Raw genomic sequence first — 18,089 nt, 5'->3', positions numbered from 1 at the left:
GTCCAGCACAATAACGACCTGCCTCTCCGTGGCACTCCACTGCCTGTTACGCGAATACAGTAAGCAAAGGTAAGTTGCTAGCTAGCATTAAACTTATCTTATAAAAAACAATCAATCATAATCACTGGTTAACTACACATGGTTGATGATATTACTAGATATTTTCTAGCGTGTCCTGCGTTGCATATAATCTGGCTGAGCATAAAAGTATCTGACTGAGTGGTGGTAGGTAGAAGCAGGCGCGTAAACATTCATTCAAACAGCACGTTTGTGCGTTTTGCCAGCAGCTCTTTGTTGTGCGTCAAGCATTGCACTGTTTATGACTTCAAGCCTATCAACTCCCGAGATGAGGCTGGTGTAACCGAAGTGAAATCGCTAGCTAGTTAGCGCGTGCTAACTAGAGGGGCGGAAGCTATACTGTTACACTGGCAATACTAAAGTGTCTAAAAGAACATCCAATAGTCAAAGGTTACTGAAATACAAATGGCATAGAGGGAAATAGTCCTATAATTCCTACAACCTAAAACTTCTTACCTGGGAATATTGAAGACTCATGCTAAAAGGAACCACCAGCTTTCATATGTTCTCATGTTCTGAGCAAGGAACTGAAACGTTAGCTTGCTTACATAGCACATGTTGCACTTTTACTTTCTTCTCCAACACTTTGTTTTTGCATTATTTAAACCAAATTGAACATGTTTCATTATTTATTTGAGGCTAAATTATTTATTGATGTATTATATTAAGTTAAAATAAGTGTTCATTCAGTATTGTTGTAATTGTCATTATAAAAAAAAAAAAATTGGCCGATTAATCGGGATCGGCTTTTTTGGTCCTCCAATTATCGGTATCGGCGTTGAAAAATCATAATCGGTCAACCTCTACTTGAGATGTTGCTTCAATACATCCAGAAACTTTTCCTACCTCATGACGCCATCTATTTTGTGAATTGCACCAGTCCCTCCTGCAGCAAAGCACTCCGACAACGCGATGCTGCCATCCCTGTGCTTCACGGTTGGGATGGTGTTCTTCGGATTGCAAGCCTCCCCCTTTTCCTCCAAACATAACGATGGTCATTATGGCCAAACAGTTCTATTTTTTGTTTCATCAGACCAGAGGACATTTCTCCAAAAAGTACAATCTTTGTCCCCATGTGTAGTTGCAAACCGTAGTCTGGCTTTTTTTAATGGCAGTTTTGGAGCACTGGCTTCTTCCTTGCATTCCTTTCAGGTTATGTCGATATGACTCGTTTTACTGTGGATATAGATACTTTTGTACCTGTTTCCTCCAGCATCTTCACAAGGTTCTTTGCTGTTGTTCTGGGATTGATTTGCACTTTTCTCAACAAAGTACGTTCATCTCAAGGAGACAGAACGCGTCTTCTTCCTGAGCGGTAGGACGGCTACGTGGTCCCATGGTGTTCATACTTGCGTACTATTGTTTGTACAGATGAACGTGGTACCTTCAGGCGTTTGGAAATTGTTCCCAAGGATGAATCAGACTTTTGGAGGTCTACAATTGTTTTCTGGGGTCTTTGATTTCTTTAGATTTTCCCATGATGTCAAGCAAAGAGGCACTGTTTGAAGGTAGGCCTTGAAATATATCCACAGGTACTCCTCCAAATGACTCAAATTATGTCAATTAGCCTATCAGAAGCTTCTAAAGTCATGACATCATTTTCTGGAATTTTCGAAGCTGTTTAAAGGCACAGTCAACTTAGTGTATGTAAACTTCTGACCCACTGGAATTGTGATACAATGAATTATAAGTGAAATAATCTGTCTGTAAACAATTGTTGGAAAAATTACTTGTGTCATGCACAAAGTAGATGTCCTAAACGACTTGCCAGAACTATAGTTGGTTAACAAGAAATGTGTGGAGGGTTGAAAAACCATTTTGAATGACTCCTACCTAAGTGTATGTAAACTTCCGACTTCAACTGTAAATTTTCAAACACAAAAACTGGCGGTTTACAGATTAACGGTTAACAATCCTTGTCCCTGACCATTCACAGCCCTATAATATATAAATAACGCAAGAAACTTCAACGGGTAAGTTCTCTGAACGGGGGAAAAAAACAATCAGATTCACAGCATTACATAGGATGAAGATGGTATAGTCCAAGCCGCAGCTCCATAGATGGCAGCATGCGTACAAAACAAAGCGCGAACCACCGCTTTTAATCATGGCAAGGTGACTGGAAACAAGACCGAATACAAACAGTGTAGCTACTCCATTCGCAAGACAATCAAGCAAGCTAAGCGTCACTGTAGAGACGAAGTAGAGTCGCAAGTCAAAGGCTCAAAACACGAGACGTATGTGGCAGGGTCTACAGTCAATCACGGATTACAAAAAGAAACCCAGCCCCGTCGCAGACACCGACGTCTTGCTTCCAGACAAATGAAACAACTTTTTGCTCGCTTTGAGGACAATACAGTGCCACTGACACGGTCCGTGCTACCCGTGGGCTCTCCTTCACCGTGGCCAACATGAGTAAAACATTTAAACGTGTTAACCCTCGCAGGGCTGCTGGCCCAGATGGTATCCCTAGCCGCATCCTCAGAGCATGCGCAGACCAGCTGGCTGGTGTGTTTACGGACATATACAATCAATCGCTATCCCAGTCTGCTGTGCCCACATGCTTCAAGAGGGCCACCATTATTCCTGTTCCAAGAAAGCGAAGGTAACTGAGCTAAACGACTATCATTTCTGTCACAATGAAGTGCTTTGAGAGACTAGTCAAGCATCATATCACCTCCGCCCTACATGATAACCTAGACCCACTCCAATTTGCCTACCACCCCAATAGGCCCACAGACGACGCAATCGCAATGACACTGCCCTAACCCATCTGGACAAGTGGAATACCTACGTAAGAATGCTGTTCATCGACTTCAGCTCGGCATTTAACACCATAGTACCCTCCTGGGTCTCGACCCCGCCCTGTGCAACTGGGTCCTGGACTGCCTGACGGGCCGACCCCAGGTGGTGAAGTTAGGAAACAACATCTCCACCAAGCTTGATTACCAACAACGATGAGATGGCCTACAGGGAGGAGGTGAGTGCCCTCAGAGTGTGGTGTCAGTTAACCTCTTTCAGCTAGGGGGCACTATTTTTTGGGGGGGAAAAATAACGTTCCCAAATTAAACGGCCTATTTCTCAGGCCCATATGCTAGAATATGCATATAATTTACAGATTAGGATAGAAAACACTAAAGTTTCCAAAACTGTCAAAATATCGTCGGTCAGTATAACAGACCTGATATTGCAGGTGAAAACCTGAGGAAAATCAAACCAGGATGTGGCTTCTATTTTGAAAACTCCATGTTCCATAGCCTGCCTTCGCTCCATTTAAAGGGATATCAACCAGATTCCTTTCCCTATCGCTTCCTCAAGGTGTCAACAGTCTTTAGACATAGTTTCAGGCTTTTATTTTGAAAAATGAGCGAGAAAGATAACATCGCGTCAGGTGTTCGCATGAGTTTTGCTTGCGCAACAGAGCTTGGGCAGCCATCATCTCTCCCTCTCCTACTGAAAAAGAGACAGTGCCGGTTGATATATTATCGATTAAATATTTTAAAAACAACCTGAGGATTGATTATAAAAAGCATTTGACATGTTTCTGTGGACATTACGGATACTATTTGGAATTTCCGTCTGCGTTGTCGTGACCGCTCGAGCCTGTGGATTTCTGAACGTAACGAACAAACAAACAGAGGTATTATGGAACAAAATGAACAATTATTGTGTAACTGGGAGTCTCTTGAGTGAAAACATCCGTAAGCGATTAATTTGATTGCTTTTCTGATTTGTGACCAAGCTACTTTGATGCTAGGTGTTCATAATGTTTTGTCTAGTGATCGATAAACCTACAAATGCTTGGATTGCTTTTGCTGCAAAGCATATTTAAAAAATCTGACACGACAGGTGGATTAACAAAAGGCTAAACTGTGTTTTGCTATATTGCACTTGTGATTTCATGAATATAAATATTTTTTGTAATATTATTTGAATGTGGCGCTCTGTAATTCAGAAGTTGTTGATGACAATTATTCAGCTAAAGGGATGGGTGGCGTCAAGAATTTAAATAACCTCACACTCAACGTCAACAAAAGGAGATGATCGTGGCTTTCAGGAAACAGCAGAGGGAGCACCCCCCTATCCACATCGATGGGACAGTAGTGGAGAAGGTGGAAAGTTTTAAGTTCCTCGGCGTACACATCACGGACAAACTGAAATGGTCCACCCACACAAACAGCATGGTGAAGAAGGCACAATAGCACCTCTTCAACCTCAAGAGGCTAAAGAAATTTGGCTTTCACCGAAAATACTCAAACCTTTACAGATACACAATCGAGAGCATCCTGTGGGGCTGTATCACCAACTGGTATGGCAACTGCTCCGCCAACAAACGTAAGGCTCTCCAGAGGGTAGTGAGGTCTGCACAACGCATCACGGGGACTAACTACCTGCCCTCCAGGACACCCACATCACCCGATGTCACAGGAAGGCCAAAAAGATCAAGGACAACAACCACCCGAGCCACTGCCTGTTCACCCGACTACCATCCAGAAGGAGAGGTCAGTACAGGTGCATCAAAACTGGGACCGAGAGACTAAAAAACAGCTTCTGTCTCAAGGCCATCAGACTGTTAAACAGCCATCACTAACATTGAGTGGCTGCTGCCAACATACTGACTCAAATCTCTAGCCACTTTAATAATTGGATGTAATAAATGTATCACTAGTCACTTTAAAAAATGCCACTTTATATAATGATTACATACCCTACATTACTCATCTCATGTGTATATAGTGTACTCTATACCATCTACTGCATCATGCCTATGCTGCACGGCCATCACGCCTCCATATATTAATTTGTACATATTCTTATTCATCCCTTATACACTTGTGTGTATAAGGTTGTTGTTGTGAAATTGTTACATTACTTGTTAGATATTACTGCACTGTCGGAACTAGAAGCTCAAGCATTTAGCAAAATTCCCGTTAACATCTGCTAACCATGTATATGTGACCAATCAAATTTGATTTGATAGTACTTGTCAGACAGAGAACATACTGTATACATACTGGTTGTTAGGGTGTGATTGGCGTGGGGTATGGCTTTGACAATTTTATTGGATTCTTCACGTTTTACTCAACAGTAAAAAGAAGTTTGGTTCAAATCAGATGTTGGGAACTATATTTATTGAATATTATTTTTATCCAAAAAATGTAAAAGGGACTATTTGGTTACAATCAATTAGCTTCATTTCTACAGAGATCAAATACAATTTTAACAAGATAATTTCTCAGGAATACTAATCTGTTTCTAACTGCAGAATTGATTTCAGAACCATTTGAGATGGTGGGTGTCATGGCTTGCTGAAATGACATGGAATGACTCTGAAGGTAAGGGGGCATTGAAGTGCCATCCTGCAGTTCATGTCATTATTACTTCACACATATCAATAACACGCTCTGGCCTGTCTGGTGCACGAAACCCTATACACCCTGGTTTAGCTGCAAATACACTTTATAGTCATATACACGTGAAAGTCAAACGTGTGACACCAGTGACATAAGTAGGCTAAACAAGTTATAATTAGGACAGCGGTTACGAAACTCGGTCCTGGGGACCCCAATGGGTACCCGTTTAGTTTTTGCCCTAACACTACACAGCTGATTCACAAAACCAATGCTTGATGATTAGTTGATTACTTGCATCAGCAGTGTAGTGCTAGGGCAACAACAAATATTCAGCATCTCCTGGGGTCCGCAGGGCCGAGTTTGGGTAACCAAGTATTAACACATCCATAGGACAGCATAGTCAAGCAGTTTCAGTTTTACATAGTTAGAATATGAGACAGATGAGAGCTTGAGTTGAACAACAATGTTACGCCCAAGAGAGCAACATGTAAGAGGCAGCTCTATCAGAACCAGTTTAGTGTGTTTAACTGTTACTGTCCTAGCTCTTAGCGAGCAAGATAATAATCCTAATGGATTAAGGCAAGCAATGTGTAAAGCTAATTGGGTAGCCGCTACCATCATATTGAACAATGACAAGTTAATTAACTAGCTAACTTACTTAACCTCCATCGATAAGAGACAATACTGTGCAGCTGTATTCATCAACCTGGCCTAGGCTTTCGACTCTGTCAATCACCACATTCTTATCGGCAGACTCAACAGCCTTGGTTTCTCAAATGACTGCCTCGCCTGGTTCACCAACTACTTCTCAGACAGAGTTCAGTGTGTCAAATCGGAAGGCCTGTTGTCCGGACCTCTGGCAGTCTCTATGGGGGTGCCACAGGGTTCAATTTTCGGGCCGACTCTTTTCTCTGTATACATCAATGATGTCGCTCTTGCTGCTGGTGATTCTCTGATCCACCTCTACGCAGACGATACCATTCTGTATACTTCTGGCCCTTCTTTGGACACTGTGTTAACTAACCTCCAGATGAGCTTCAATGCCATACAACTCTGCTTCCGTGGCCTCCAACTGCAAGTCAAACTAAATGCATGCTCTTCAACCGATCACTACCAGCACCTGCCCTGACTTAGAATATGTGGACATCTACAAATACCTAGGTGTCTGGTTAGAGTGTAAACTCTCCTTCCAGACTCACATTAATCATCTCCAATCCAAAATGTAATATAGAATCGGCTTCCTATTTCACAGCAAAGCATCCTTCACTCATGCTGCCAAACACACCCTCGTAAAACTGACTATCCTACTGATCCTTGACTTCGGCGATGTAATTTACAAAATAGCCTCCAACACTCTACTCAGCAAATTGGATGCAGTCTATCACAGTGCCATCCATTTTGTCACCAAAGCCCCATATACTACCCACCACTGTGACCTGCATGCTCTCGTTGGCTGGCCCTCACTTCATATTCGTCGCCAGACTTATAGATGGCTCCAGGCCATCTATAAGTCTTTGCTAGGTAAAGCCCCGCCTTATCTCAGCTCACTGGTCACCATAGCAGCACCCACCCGTAGCACACGCTCCAACAGGTATATTTCACTGGTCTCCCCCAAAGCCAACTCCTCCATTGGCCGCCTTTCCTTCCAGTTCTCTGCTGCCAATGACTAGAACTTATTGCAAAAATCACTGAAGCTGGAGACTAATATCTCCCTCACTAACTTTAAGCACCAGTTGTTAGAGCAGCTCACTGCATCTGTAAATAGCCCATCTGTAAATAGCCCATCCAACTACCTCATCCCCATACTGTTATTATTTTTTGCTCCTATGCACCCCAGTATCTCAACTTGCACATTCATCTTCTGCACATCTATCACACCAGTGTTTAATTGCTAAATTGTAATTATTTTGCCACTGTGACCTATTTTATTTCCTTACCTCCCTTATCCTACCTCATTTGCACACAGACTATAGGCTTTTTATCTATTGTGTTATTGACTGTATGTTTTGTCTATTCCATTTGTAACTCTGTGTTGTTGTTTGTGTCGCACTGCTTTGCTTTATCTTGGCCAGGTCGCAGTTATAAATGAGAACTTGTTCTCAACTAGCCTACCTGGCTAAATAAAGGTGAAATATTTATTTTTTTTAAACTTGGAGATTTAACGTGGCTAACCATCGTTGTGGAGCTAAAATAAAAGCGAGCTAACCAGCTAGCTAGTTAACTACTATTATACATTTTGAACGCATAGTCAACCGTTTACATTGTGAGTAACCTTAGACTATTGGCACTGGTAGCTAGTTACGTGCAACTTGCTATCTAACAAGCCAAAGTTAGCTTAGCTAGTTTTGACCTGTCAGCTGTAAGCAGCATCGCCACATATCAAACGTTAGCAAGCTAGCGAGACGAACTTACAATGTATTCTCGAACTTGGCTGTGGAAATTCTGTTCTCTGATAGTAACATCGTCTTCTTCCATTCTTCATATTGCAAATGCAAGTAAATTGCCTCACTACACACTAGTCGTACAACTAACGTCCATAAAAACCTGTCTATGGTCAAAAGAAAAACAGCTCAGGTAACAACCAAAGCTCACTGTTGCCGTTCCAACGAAGTCCGCTCATTTTCCACCGCCCAAAAAACGCCCCAAAATAAATACATCATCATTCCTCGACGAAAAATAATGACCCGGAAGCTGTTTTTTCCCCCGGTAGGTGTGTTTCCTGGGTCGTTTGTCAACAACAATGGCTGCCGTCATGAATATACACGTGTCTCTAATTTGACGTTTTAAGATAGTTTTGTTTATCTATTTCATGTGTTCCAAGCTAACGACTGGTAGGTTTTATATTTTTATTTATTTGAACCTTTTTGGTACCTCTTTGCTTCATAAACAAGCTTTTCTTGCTTCATAATCATAAACGAGCTTGTTTGCTTCTTGCCACGCTTTAAACTCGGTGAGACACAGAAAGGAATTTAATTATAAAAGTCAGTGTCTTTCGCCAAGTAATAATAATAGCATAGCTAGGTAGTTAACGATAGTTAGTTATATCTGTTGTAGAGATGAAAGGCAAGGGGAAAGCAAAGAGGAAAGGAAAGAAAGACACTGGTAAATTGCAAAAGTATATGATGACAGTTAACGACTTTGTAAAAAGTAAGGTAGGCTGTGATGAAACTGAAGAAACGGAAGATGGCAGTGGTTTGAGATTTGTTAAGAAGAAAAATAGAAAAGAAATGCGTAAGGAGCAAAGAAAGATGAAAAAGGCTAAAATTAAGAATCACTATGAAAGCTACAAGGCTCTCAAAGCATCCACTGGTGACAGTGAGGAAGTTGCAACCCTATCTGATAAACAACAAACAAAGAAGGTTAATGGAAAAGTAAAGAAAGACGAGCCAGTATCTCAACAACCCAAGTCAACTCCTGTTGAGACTGCCGCAGGAGAGAAGGCTGAGAAAAAAGGACCTAAGAAACCTTCTAAGAAAGAAAAGAAAAGAAACAAACTTGAGGAATCAAGAAAAAAAGCCCTTTTGGAAGCAAATATTGCTGAGGACAGAGAAATTAAGAGGTTGGAGAGATCTCTTGGGTATAACAAAAGGAAAAACAAACAAAAACTTCCCCAGTCATTCGCTGATGATGGACTGGATTACATTTTGGGGGTGCTGGATGCTGGATCGGCAGCTTCGGGGATGATGCATGACAGTGATGATGACATGGACATCGCCAAAGAGAAACTAAGGAAATTGGAAGACAGTGAATCTGAAATGTCCGGCGAAGAGGAGGAAGAACAAGGAGATGACTCGGAAGAGGAGGGCAGTGAACTAGGCAGAGATGGAGACCTGGATACCATCGAGGAAGATGAGATAGATGAGGAGGAGGAAGAAGATGGAATGGATGAGGATGGCGAAAGTGAGATGGATGAGAGTGGTGGAATAGCTTCGGAAGAAGAGAATGTAAAGGATGAGGGAGTTGAGAGTGGAGACTCAACGCTTGCAGGGCCGAAAGCTGACACTGTAAGTTGCCCAATTAGAATCTTATCTTTGTGAATTTCAGCTAAATTTAAGGACCTGTTTCCCAAGACATCGATTAAGCCTTGTCCTGGACAAAAAATAATCAAGCTCAGTGTAGAATCTCTGCTGAAAACACTTTTTAGTCCAGCATTAGATTTAATCTGTGTCTGGGAAACCGGACCTAAATGTATAGACTGAGAATGAAACACTACTCTGTATGTATAGGCTGTCCCGTCAGCAGGAAAATACGTGCCCCCTCACCTACGGGACACCGGGGATGATAAGCGCAGAGCTGAGTTGGAGAGACTGAAGAGACAAGTCAAAGGACTTGTGAACAGGTAATGGTGTGAGGATCTTGACTATTATATGCTCTTTCATCTTAATCAATGTACCGTGGCACTGTTTTATCTGATGTCACACTGGATTTGTCTCAATTCATATTTTGGTGCAAGGGGTGCTCAAGGTCCATATGTATCAAGCGTCTCAGAGTAGGAGTGCTGATCTAGGATCTGGGCCTGTATCCACAAAGCATCTCAGAGTAGGAATGCTGATCTAAGATCAGATTGAGCTTTTCGGTCATAATGAATACTATTATATGGACAGATCCTATATCAGCACACTTACTCTGGGATGCTTTGTGGTTACGGGTCCAGGTCCCCCCTGTCCGTGTAATCGACCGAAAAGGCTAAACTCATCCTAAATCAGCACTCCGACTCTGAGATGCCTGTGTAGCTCAGTTGGTAGAGCATGGAGCTTGCAATGCCAGGGTTCGGTTCCCACAGGGGACCAGTACGAAAATGAATGCAGTTGCTACTGTAAGTCGCTCTGAGTAAGAGTGTCCGCTAAATGACTAAAATGTCAAATGTAAACATACAACCCCGAGTCTTGTGTTTTGGTGTCCATCTTGGTTCAAACATTGTTGTCCTGTGCTGCATTCTCCTCCGTAGGCTCAGTGAGGCCAACATGGCGTCCATCAGTGGCCAGCTGGAAGAGCTGTACATGAGCTCCAGCCGGAAGGACATGAACGACACCCTGACGGAGATCCTCCTGGCAGCCTGTGTCACCCCAGCCCTGATGCCTGACAGACTGCTCATGGAACACGTCCTGCTTGTCAGCATCCTGCATCACACAGTGGGGCTTGAGGTAGGTTCGAACCGCATCAACACAATTACCTGTCATTCAACACACACACAGTTGTGTCCCAAATGGCACCCTATTTCCTATATAGTGTAGGCCTCTGGTCAAAAGTAGCATTCTATAGGGAATATGTTGCTCTTTGGAACATAGGCATAGTTTATAAGTGGGGGGGGGCTAGTCACAATCAGCTATAAATGACAGTTGAATCCTAATGGATTGGTAGCAGGTATAAATGTCTAGACCTCTGTTCTCTCTTGGTGACCTTTAGTTCACCCCTGTGTGCTCTTCTGATAAGAGCACGGAAAGAAGAAAATAGTATTTTGAAACAGTCGTTGTGAGAAAAGGAGTAACCATTTAACCTGTGAAAGATCGTTAGCTTGTGGTTTGTTTGATTTACGTCCTCGGTGTGACTTGTCTCCAGTTCCTTTATAACCTAATTCCTCCCCTTTTGATGAATGGTGAAGTAGCAATTCACACCTTCCTATTAGCATTATCTCTTTCAGTCTTGTTTACTCCCCACCCATCAGTAAATAGCCACATACACACATTCACATGCCCCCAGCATTCTGGGTTCCATTGACTTCTTTGCTCTATTTTCTGACCTTTAACATGATGTACCATTTTGCAGGTGGGGGCTAATTTCTTGGAGACGGTGGTGCGGCAGTTTGCTGAGTTGTACAAGAGCCCCGGCGAAGGCAAGGAGTGTGACAACCTGGTGGCCATGGTGGCACATCTCTACAACTTCCAGGTGGTGCACGCCCTCCTCATCTTTGACATCCTGAAGATGCTGTTGGGGGCCTTCGCCGAGAAGGACATTGAGCTGGTCCTGTTCGTGCTGAAGAACGTAGGATTCGCCCTGCGGAAGGATGATGCCCTTGCGCTGAAAGAACTCATCTCTGAGGCCCAGAGCAAGGCCAGTGGTGTGGGCACCAAGTTCCAGGACGAAAATAGGGTACGGTTTGTCACAGCAACACCACTCTCAACATCACCCGATGTCTATACGCACCTCATTGTTGGTAACATTATTCAACCAGGGTCATTTTACATTTTGATTTTGGTCATTTGACAGAGACTCCTGTCCAGAGCAACTTGCAAGTCATATGTATTAGCAAGCCAACTCTCTTCTGAATATCTTCTCAATCTTTAGGTGCGCTTCATGCTGGAGACCATGTTGGCTCTGAAGAACAACGATATGAGGAAGATCCCTGGCTACGACCCAGAGCCTGTTGAGAGACTCAGAAAGCTGCAGAGAACTCTGGTGGGTTACGTATCTGATTGACTTACACCTTTACAACTGTCATACCATATCCTCAAAACCATTCTTTGCTCTGCCATGAAATATTCTTCCATTGTTGATGTTTCCCCTGGTAACTTTTAGCTAAAACCGCCAGGGGGCGCTATAATCTCACATAGCAGTTTATGTGATAGGTTTGAGCACCCAGATTAGGGGAGCATGAAGAAGTAAGGTGGGGTTGCCACTAGACACTGATTTTGGGTCAGTTTTGCATTTCCCCCGCTAACATTGAAGGTTGGGATTGGGTAAGGATAAATTGATCCTAGATATCTATTTAGGGGAAACTTCACCCCAGAGCATTACGTGAATGAGTTGTAACTGTTGAGTTTAGATCCACCAGAGTTCGGGTGGCAGTGATGTGAAGCTGAGGGTCTCCCTGGAAAACCTCCTGGCTGCAGAGCAGGTGGGCCGCTGGTGGATCGTGGGCTCATCGTGGTCCGGACTCCCCATGATGGGTGACCAGGGCAACAAGACCTCAAAACAGACTACTGCAGAAGGAAAGGTACAAAAAACCCTAAAAGATCTGGGGCCGTATGCATCAAGTGTCTCAGAGTAGGCGTGCTGGTTTAGGATCATTTTAGTCTTTTAGATCCAAATTAGTAAGATTATATTGACAGGGGCAGACCTGATCCTACATCAGCACGACCACTCTGAGCTGTTTTATACATACCTGTTGTCCCACTAAATCATTACTGCAGCTCTTTCATATTAACATTCGAGTGGCCATTCTGAACTGGACAGCATTTTCAATGTATTTTACTGATCATAATGGCAATTTCCCTTCATCCGTCTCCTCAGTTCAGCGCCAAGGTCTTAGACCTGGCCCGGAAACAGCGAATGAACACGGACATCAGGAGAAATATATTCTGCGTGATCATGACCAGCGAGGATTACCTGGATGCCTTTGAGAAGCTGATACGGTGTGTTTTGTTTCCCTACCCTTTTGCAACATCGAAATGCTTGCATACCAAGCTAGCCACTGCCACATGTTTTAATATGTGGCACTACGTTATTTTCTGTGCGCAGGCTGGGGCTGAAGGACCAGCAGGAGAGGGAGATCGTCCACGTGCTGATGGACTGCTGCCTCCAGGAGAAGAGCTTCAATGCCTTCTATGCTGTACTGGGAGAGAAGTTCTGTGAGCACGACAGGCGGTTCCAGGTAAGAGAACAGTGCCCGTAATTAGAAAGCCTCTCAGAATGCTGATCTACAATCAGTTTAGCCTTTTTGATCATACTGAGTAAGATAACATGGACAGTCTCCTACTCTGAGCTTAATGATTGCTCAGGCATTCTGATGGTTCTTAATTGCTCCATAGCGTTGTGATTGGGACATTCACTCTATAGCCACCCAACTATGACCCTCAGTTCACCTCAACAGTGTGGGGAAAACAAGGGAGTGTCTCTTTTCCCTCTCGCACCTTTCTGATGTTTCGTTTCATGCTGTGAAAGTAGACAATGGTCATAACCCCTCACTTCCCCTTAAGCTTCCCTTTAGGTTACTACCCCATCTATGATAGTGATAACCATTGTCCCATTAAAGAGCTTTCATCTGAAGCGGTGCAAATGTTTGGTGTTCACAAGCGGATTAGATCAGGATTATGCGTTTGCTTGATGTATTTAATGGGTTGGAATCACAGGAGGTTGGTGGCAACTTTAACTGGGGAGAACGTGGTAAGGACCGGAGCGGAGTTCATGGAATGGTTTCAAATATATCAAACGCATGGTTTCCAGGTGTTTGATGCCATTCCAGTCACTATGTTCCGCCATTATTATGAGTAGTTCTCCCTTCAGAAACCTCCTGTGGTTGGAATGGGTCATGGATTGTAATACTGGGCCCGTATTCATAAAGCGTCTCAGAGTAGGTATGCTGAACTGGGATCTGTTATTTTTTTCTCTCTTGGATCTTAATGAACATGATTGCACATGCACTGGTACTCTGAGACGGCCCCAGGCTTTTGAATTGATTAGGGGAACTAGGATAGACTGCTGGAGTTCTTCCATATCCTCCAAACCCCCAGTAGTCCCACAGATCCTCTGTTGTATGTTTCCCCAGATGACATTTCAGTTCAGTCTGTGGGACAAATTCAAGGACCTGTCCAGCTTATCCACCAGCACCTTCAGCAACCTGGTCCAGCTGGTCACACGCTTCCTCCGGAGAAAGTGCCTCTCCCTCTCCATACTCAAGGTCTGACACACCATGTTATAGAGATGAAATCTGGTCATAGGGAAGTGATTTGATGAATGTTAAAGGGGAAGTTCAGTATTTTACAACCTAATGTTAGGTTTTCTTCTGACCCTGAAAGTAGTCTATGGGCCAGGAGAAACAAATCCGTGGTTCGGGTTTCTTTAAACTGCCACTACAAATATCAGCTCGCTAACTTACCTTCGAATTAACTTTTGGTGCCACTTTTGCTCTGTCTCTTTGTAGGTGATAGAGTTTGGTGAGTTGGACAAGCCTAAAGTCAAGTTCCTGCGTCAGGTATTGACTAAGCTGTTAAAAGACACAGAGATGGAGGATCTTACAAACATATTTGGAAGGTGAGTGACGTAATGCATCACATTCCAGTCCAAACTGAGTTTAGACTGAGTTTCTCAGTTTCCATTAATGACATTTTGCATACGGGCCAGGGTATATCAATGATAAACACGTGTTTTCATCACATATACATTTTCTGAGTCATTCTATAATTTGTTGAGAAGAAATTCTATCAGGGCCATATTGCTCTTCTCTCCCAGTCATGAGAACCTCTCCTCCTTGTACTTCGGCCATCCTGTAAAACCGCACCGCTGATGTTTGACTATGTGAAACGTCTGGTATTAATGTCTTTCATTGTGTTCGGTCTCCTCAGGATTTCGGGAATTCCCAAGCTAGGAATGCTGCGGGAGGGCTTGAAGCTGTTCATCAGTCACTTCCTACTGAAGAATGCCCAGTCGCAGGGACCAGCTGAGCAAGCAGACCTTCTGTCAGAGCGAGCCGAGGTTGCCACCAAGGCCATGGAGGCCAAAGAGACTAAACTCAAACTGTAAAACACAAACACACACTGAGACACTGGGAGAACACCAGGAGAACAAAAGAGCCCTGTTGGGGGAACATGCTCGTTTTTTTTACAGACAACAAACCCAAGAGATGTTTGTCTCTGCGTGCAGTATGAAGGTGGTTAAGAGGTAGTTTTGCGAGCCAATGTGGCATGCTAGCGTACCTGTAGACTTCCAGTCATTACGCTAACACTCGTTAGCATTGGTTCGAGAAACTACCTCTAACATCCTTCATACTGCGCACGGAGACACAAAAATGGTAACCCACGAGTTAATCTGACTAAGTAGCACTATTCCTTTAAAGATTTCACCATTTTTTGTTTGTGTGAGTTTGAGGATTGCCCCAAATAAGGACAGACCTCATTTGAATGATCTCCGTTTCGTAAACAACAGAGATGACTTCTGATGACATTGTAAATATCCAAATGAAGTAGGGGCTTCATCAAGTGGCGCACTGCTAATGAACATGACAGTGGAAAATATTTCCAGAGTGCAGAATCCCTACACATACAGACCGTTATTTTTTTGGCGGGGGGGGGGGGGGTTAAGTGCCTTGCTCAAGGGCACAAAGGCAGGTAACGGCATTGAGGATTTGATACCAGCAACCCTCCAGTTGTGAGCAGTTCCCAACCGATTTTTCCCATCTGACCCAGGATTCTAACTGGCAACCCAACAGTTGCTGGCTCGCCTCGCTAACCGCTAGGTTACCTGCTACCCCTTTTGTACAAATTTCATGGTTTTCAGTTTTTAAGATGCATCAATGGTATGTAAGTGTACTAAAATGTATTTTACAGATGAATACAGGATTAACCCAGTGAAATGTTTCCAAACTGTTTATAAACATTTGATGTCGGTGCATGAGGCAATAATACACCTTTTTTTAATTTGGATTAATCTGGTTAACTGGGTCTCAATGCATTTGTGTTTTTTTTCATGGCAGTGCATTAATTAACTTTATTTGCATAATGTCAGTAGCAGTCAAACTGGGGTCACATTCATTCATGTACACAGTAGCAAAATGTCGTAAAATATTTTGCTATGGAAAATGAAAACGAGGGTTTCTTATTTGACAACTTCAGGCAGTTCTTCCCAGTTACGATGTGTATTCTTCAATTTAGTGTCTAGTGCAGAGCTCTCCATCAGGTGGATAGCGAGCTACCAAGCATTTCTGAAAGTAAATGCATTTTTTCCCCACGTGTCCCGTCTCAAACTTTCAGAAACAAAGTTCCCGTCTACTATCCAATCAAATCCTGACATTATCCCACTCCTAGTTAGCAGCTATTGGGTTAAAAAGCCCAACGTAATATAAACTCAGCAAAAAAAGAAATGTCCTCTCACTGTCAACTGCGTTTATTTTCATCAAACTTATCATGTGTAAATATTTGTATGAACATAACACGATTCAACAACTGAGACAAACTGAACAAGTTCCTCAGACATGTGACTAACATAAATTGAATAATGTGTCCTTGAACAAAGGGAGGGTCAAAATCAAAAGTAACAGTCAGTATCTGGTAGGGCACCAGCTGCATTAAGTACTGCAGTGCATCTCCTTATGGACTGTACCAGGTTTGCCAGTTCTTGCTGTGAGAGGTTACCCCACTCTTCCACCAAGGCACCTGCAAGTTCCCAGACATTTCTGGGGGAATGGCCCTAGCCCTCACCCTCCGATCCAACAGGTCCCAGACGTGCTTAATGGGATTGAGATCCGGGCTCTTCGCTGGCCATGGCAGAACACTGACATTCCTGTCTTGCAGGAAATCACGCACAAAACGAGCAGTGTGGCTGGTGGAATTGTCATGCTGGAGGGTCATGTCAGGATGAGCCTGCAGGAAGGGTACCACACGAGGGAGGAGGATGGTCTTCCCTGTAATGCACAGCGTTGAGATTGCCTGCAATGACAACAAGCTCAGTCCGATGATGCTGTGACACACCTCCCCAGACCATGGCGGAACCTCCACCTTCAAATCGATCCCGCTCCAGAGTACAGGCCTCTGTAACACTCATTCCCTCGACTATAAATGTGAATCCGACCATCACCCATAGTGAGACAAAACTGCGACTCCTCAGTGAAGAGTACTTTTTGCCAGTCCTGTCTGGTCCAGCGATGGTGGGTTTGTGCCCATAGGCGACGTTGTTGCCGGTGATGTCTGGTGAGGACCTGCCTTACAACAGGCCTACAAGCCCTCAGTCGAGCCTCTTCTCAGCCTATTGCAGACAGTCTGAGCACTGATGGAGGGATTGTGCGTTCCTGGTGTAACTTGGGCAGTTGTTGCCATCCTGTACCTGTCCCGCAGGTGTGATGTTCGGATGTACTGATCCTGTGCAGGTGTTGTTACACATGGTCTGCCACTGAGAGGACAATCAGCTGTCCTTCCTGTCTCCCTGTAGCGCTGTCTTAGACGTCTCACAGTACGGACATTGCAATGTATTGCCCTAGCCACATCTGCAGTCCTCATGCCTCCTTGCCACATGCCTAAGGCACGTTCACGCAGATGAGCAGGGACCCTGGGCATCTTTCTTTTGGTGTTTTTCAGAGTCAGTAGAAATGCCTCTTTAGTGTCCTAAGTTTTCATTAATTGCCTACCGTCTGTAAGCTGTTAGTGTCTTAACGACCGTTCCATAGGTGCATGTTCATTAATTGTTTATGGTTCATTGAACAAGCATGGGAAAGATCTGTGAAGTTATTTGGATGTTTACAAATTATTTTTGAAAGACAGGGTCCTGAAAAAGGGACGTTTCTTTTTTTGCTGAGTTTATATGCCAATTAATTTCCAGCAAAATTACCCGTCTGTCTGTTTCACACATTTGTCTATTACTCCGTATGTAACCAGCTAGCGTTACTAATGATAACCTTTTTGTGGATAGAAGTTAGCAGTGTGGTTAGGTTTAGAAACAGATTTTAATTAGAGACATTGTAGAAATAGGTGGAGTTTATGACTTTGTGACAGACAAATTCCTCTTTTGCTTTATTAACTAGTGATGACCCAGTAACATGCTTGACCGACAAATTCCTCTCTTGCTTTATTAACTGTTGACGACCCAGTAACATTGCTAAACCAATACATTCTTCTCTTTTGCTTTATTAATGCTCAATTAAAGGGGAGTTACTTTTTTTTGATCACTTTTATTAGATTTTTTTCAGACCTCAAAATTGGTCTTCTGATGTGATTTCATCATTGACATAGA

General features: G+C 43.3%; 2 protein-coding genes across 5 annotated transcripts in view; one reads left to right on the top strand and one right to left on the bottom strand.

Annotated features, from left to right (window-relative positions):
- lmbr1 (limb development membrane protein 1) overlaps window positions 1-8,080 on the bottom strand; it is a 55,500-nt gene extending 47,420 nt beyond the window's left edge. Inside the window, exon 1 of one of the 4 annotated variants that reach the window (XM_020494833.2) lies at window positions 7,845-8,080. In XM_020494833.2, coding sequence (XP_020350422.1) covers window positions 7,845-7,907 — 63 coding nt within the window. In that variant the 5' untranslated portion in view covers window positions 7,908-8,080. The remainder of the gene's footprint in view (window positions 1-7,844) is intronic. The other 3 variants (XM_031835961.1, XM_031835962.1, XM_031835963.1) reach the window with 3 other exon arrangements.
- A 62-nt stretch (window positions 8,081-8,142) lies between these two features.
- Window positions 8,143-18,019, top strand: nom1 (nucleolar protein with MIF4G domain 1). The gene is made up of 11 exons (XM_020494835.2): window positions 8,143-9,436; window positions 9,659-9,771; window positions 10,381-10,576; window positions 11,199-11,522; window positions 11,718-11,828; window positions 12,196-12,366; window positions 12,663-12,784; window positions 12,891-13,023; window positions 13,918-14,049; window positions 14,293-14,402; window positions 14,714-18,019. The coding sequence occupies exons 1-11, from the start codon at window positions 8,489-8,491 to the stop codon at window positions 14,889-14,891; spliced, it is 2,538 nt and encodes an 845-aa protein (XP_020350424.1). The 5' UTR covers window positions 8,143-8,488; the 3' UTR covers window positions 14,892-18,019.
- Window positions 18,020-18,089: the final 70 nt, after the last annotated feature.

This window comes from Oncorhynchus kisutch, linkage group LG11 (genome assembly GCF_002021735.2).
Source record: "Oncorhynchus kisutch isolate 150728-3 linkage group LG11, Okis_V2, whole genome shotgun sequence".
Lineage (NCBI taxonomy): Eukaryota > Metazoa > Chordata > Actinopteri > Salmoniformes > Salmonidae > Oncorhynchus > Oncorhynchus kisutch.
The sequence above is the reverse complement of the archived record's forward strand: the minus strand, read 5'-3'. Positions and strand labels throughout refer to the sequence as shown.

Excerpts from the sequence above, each read along its gene's own strand:
- nom1 (XM_020494835.2), top strand. The coding sequence starts at position 8,489 with ATGAAAGGCAAGGGGAAAGCAAAGAGGAAAGGAAAGAAAGACACTGGT. Across the intron at positions 9,437-9,658 it reads CAGGGCCGAAAGCTGACACT|GCTGTCCCGTCAGCAGGAAA; the intron begins GTAAGTTGCCCA and ends CTGTATGTATAG. Across the intron at positions 12,367-12,662 it reads AGACTACTGCAGAAGGAAAG|TTCAGCGCCAAGGTCTTAGA; the intron begins GTACAAAAAACC and ends CCGTCTCCTCAG.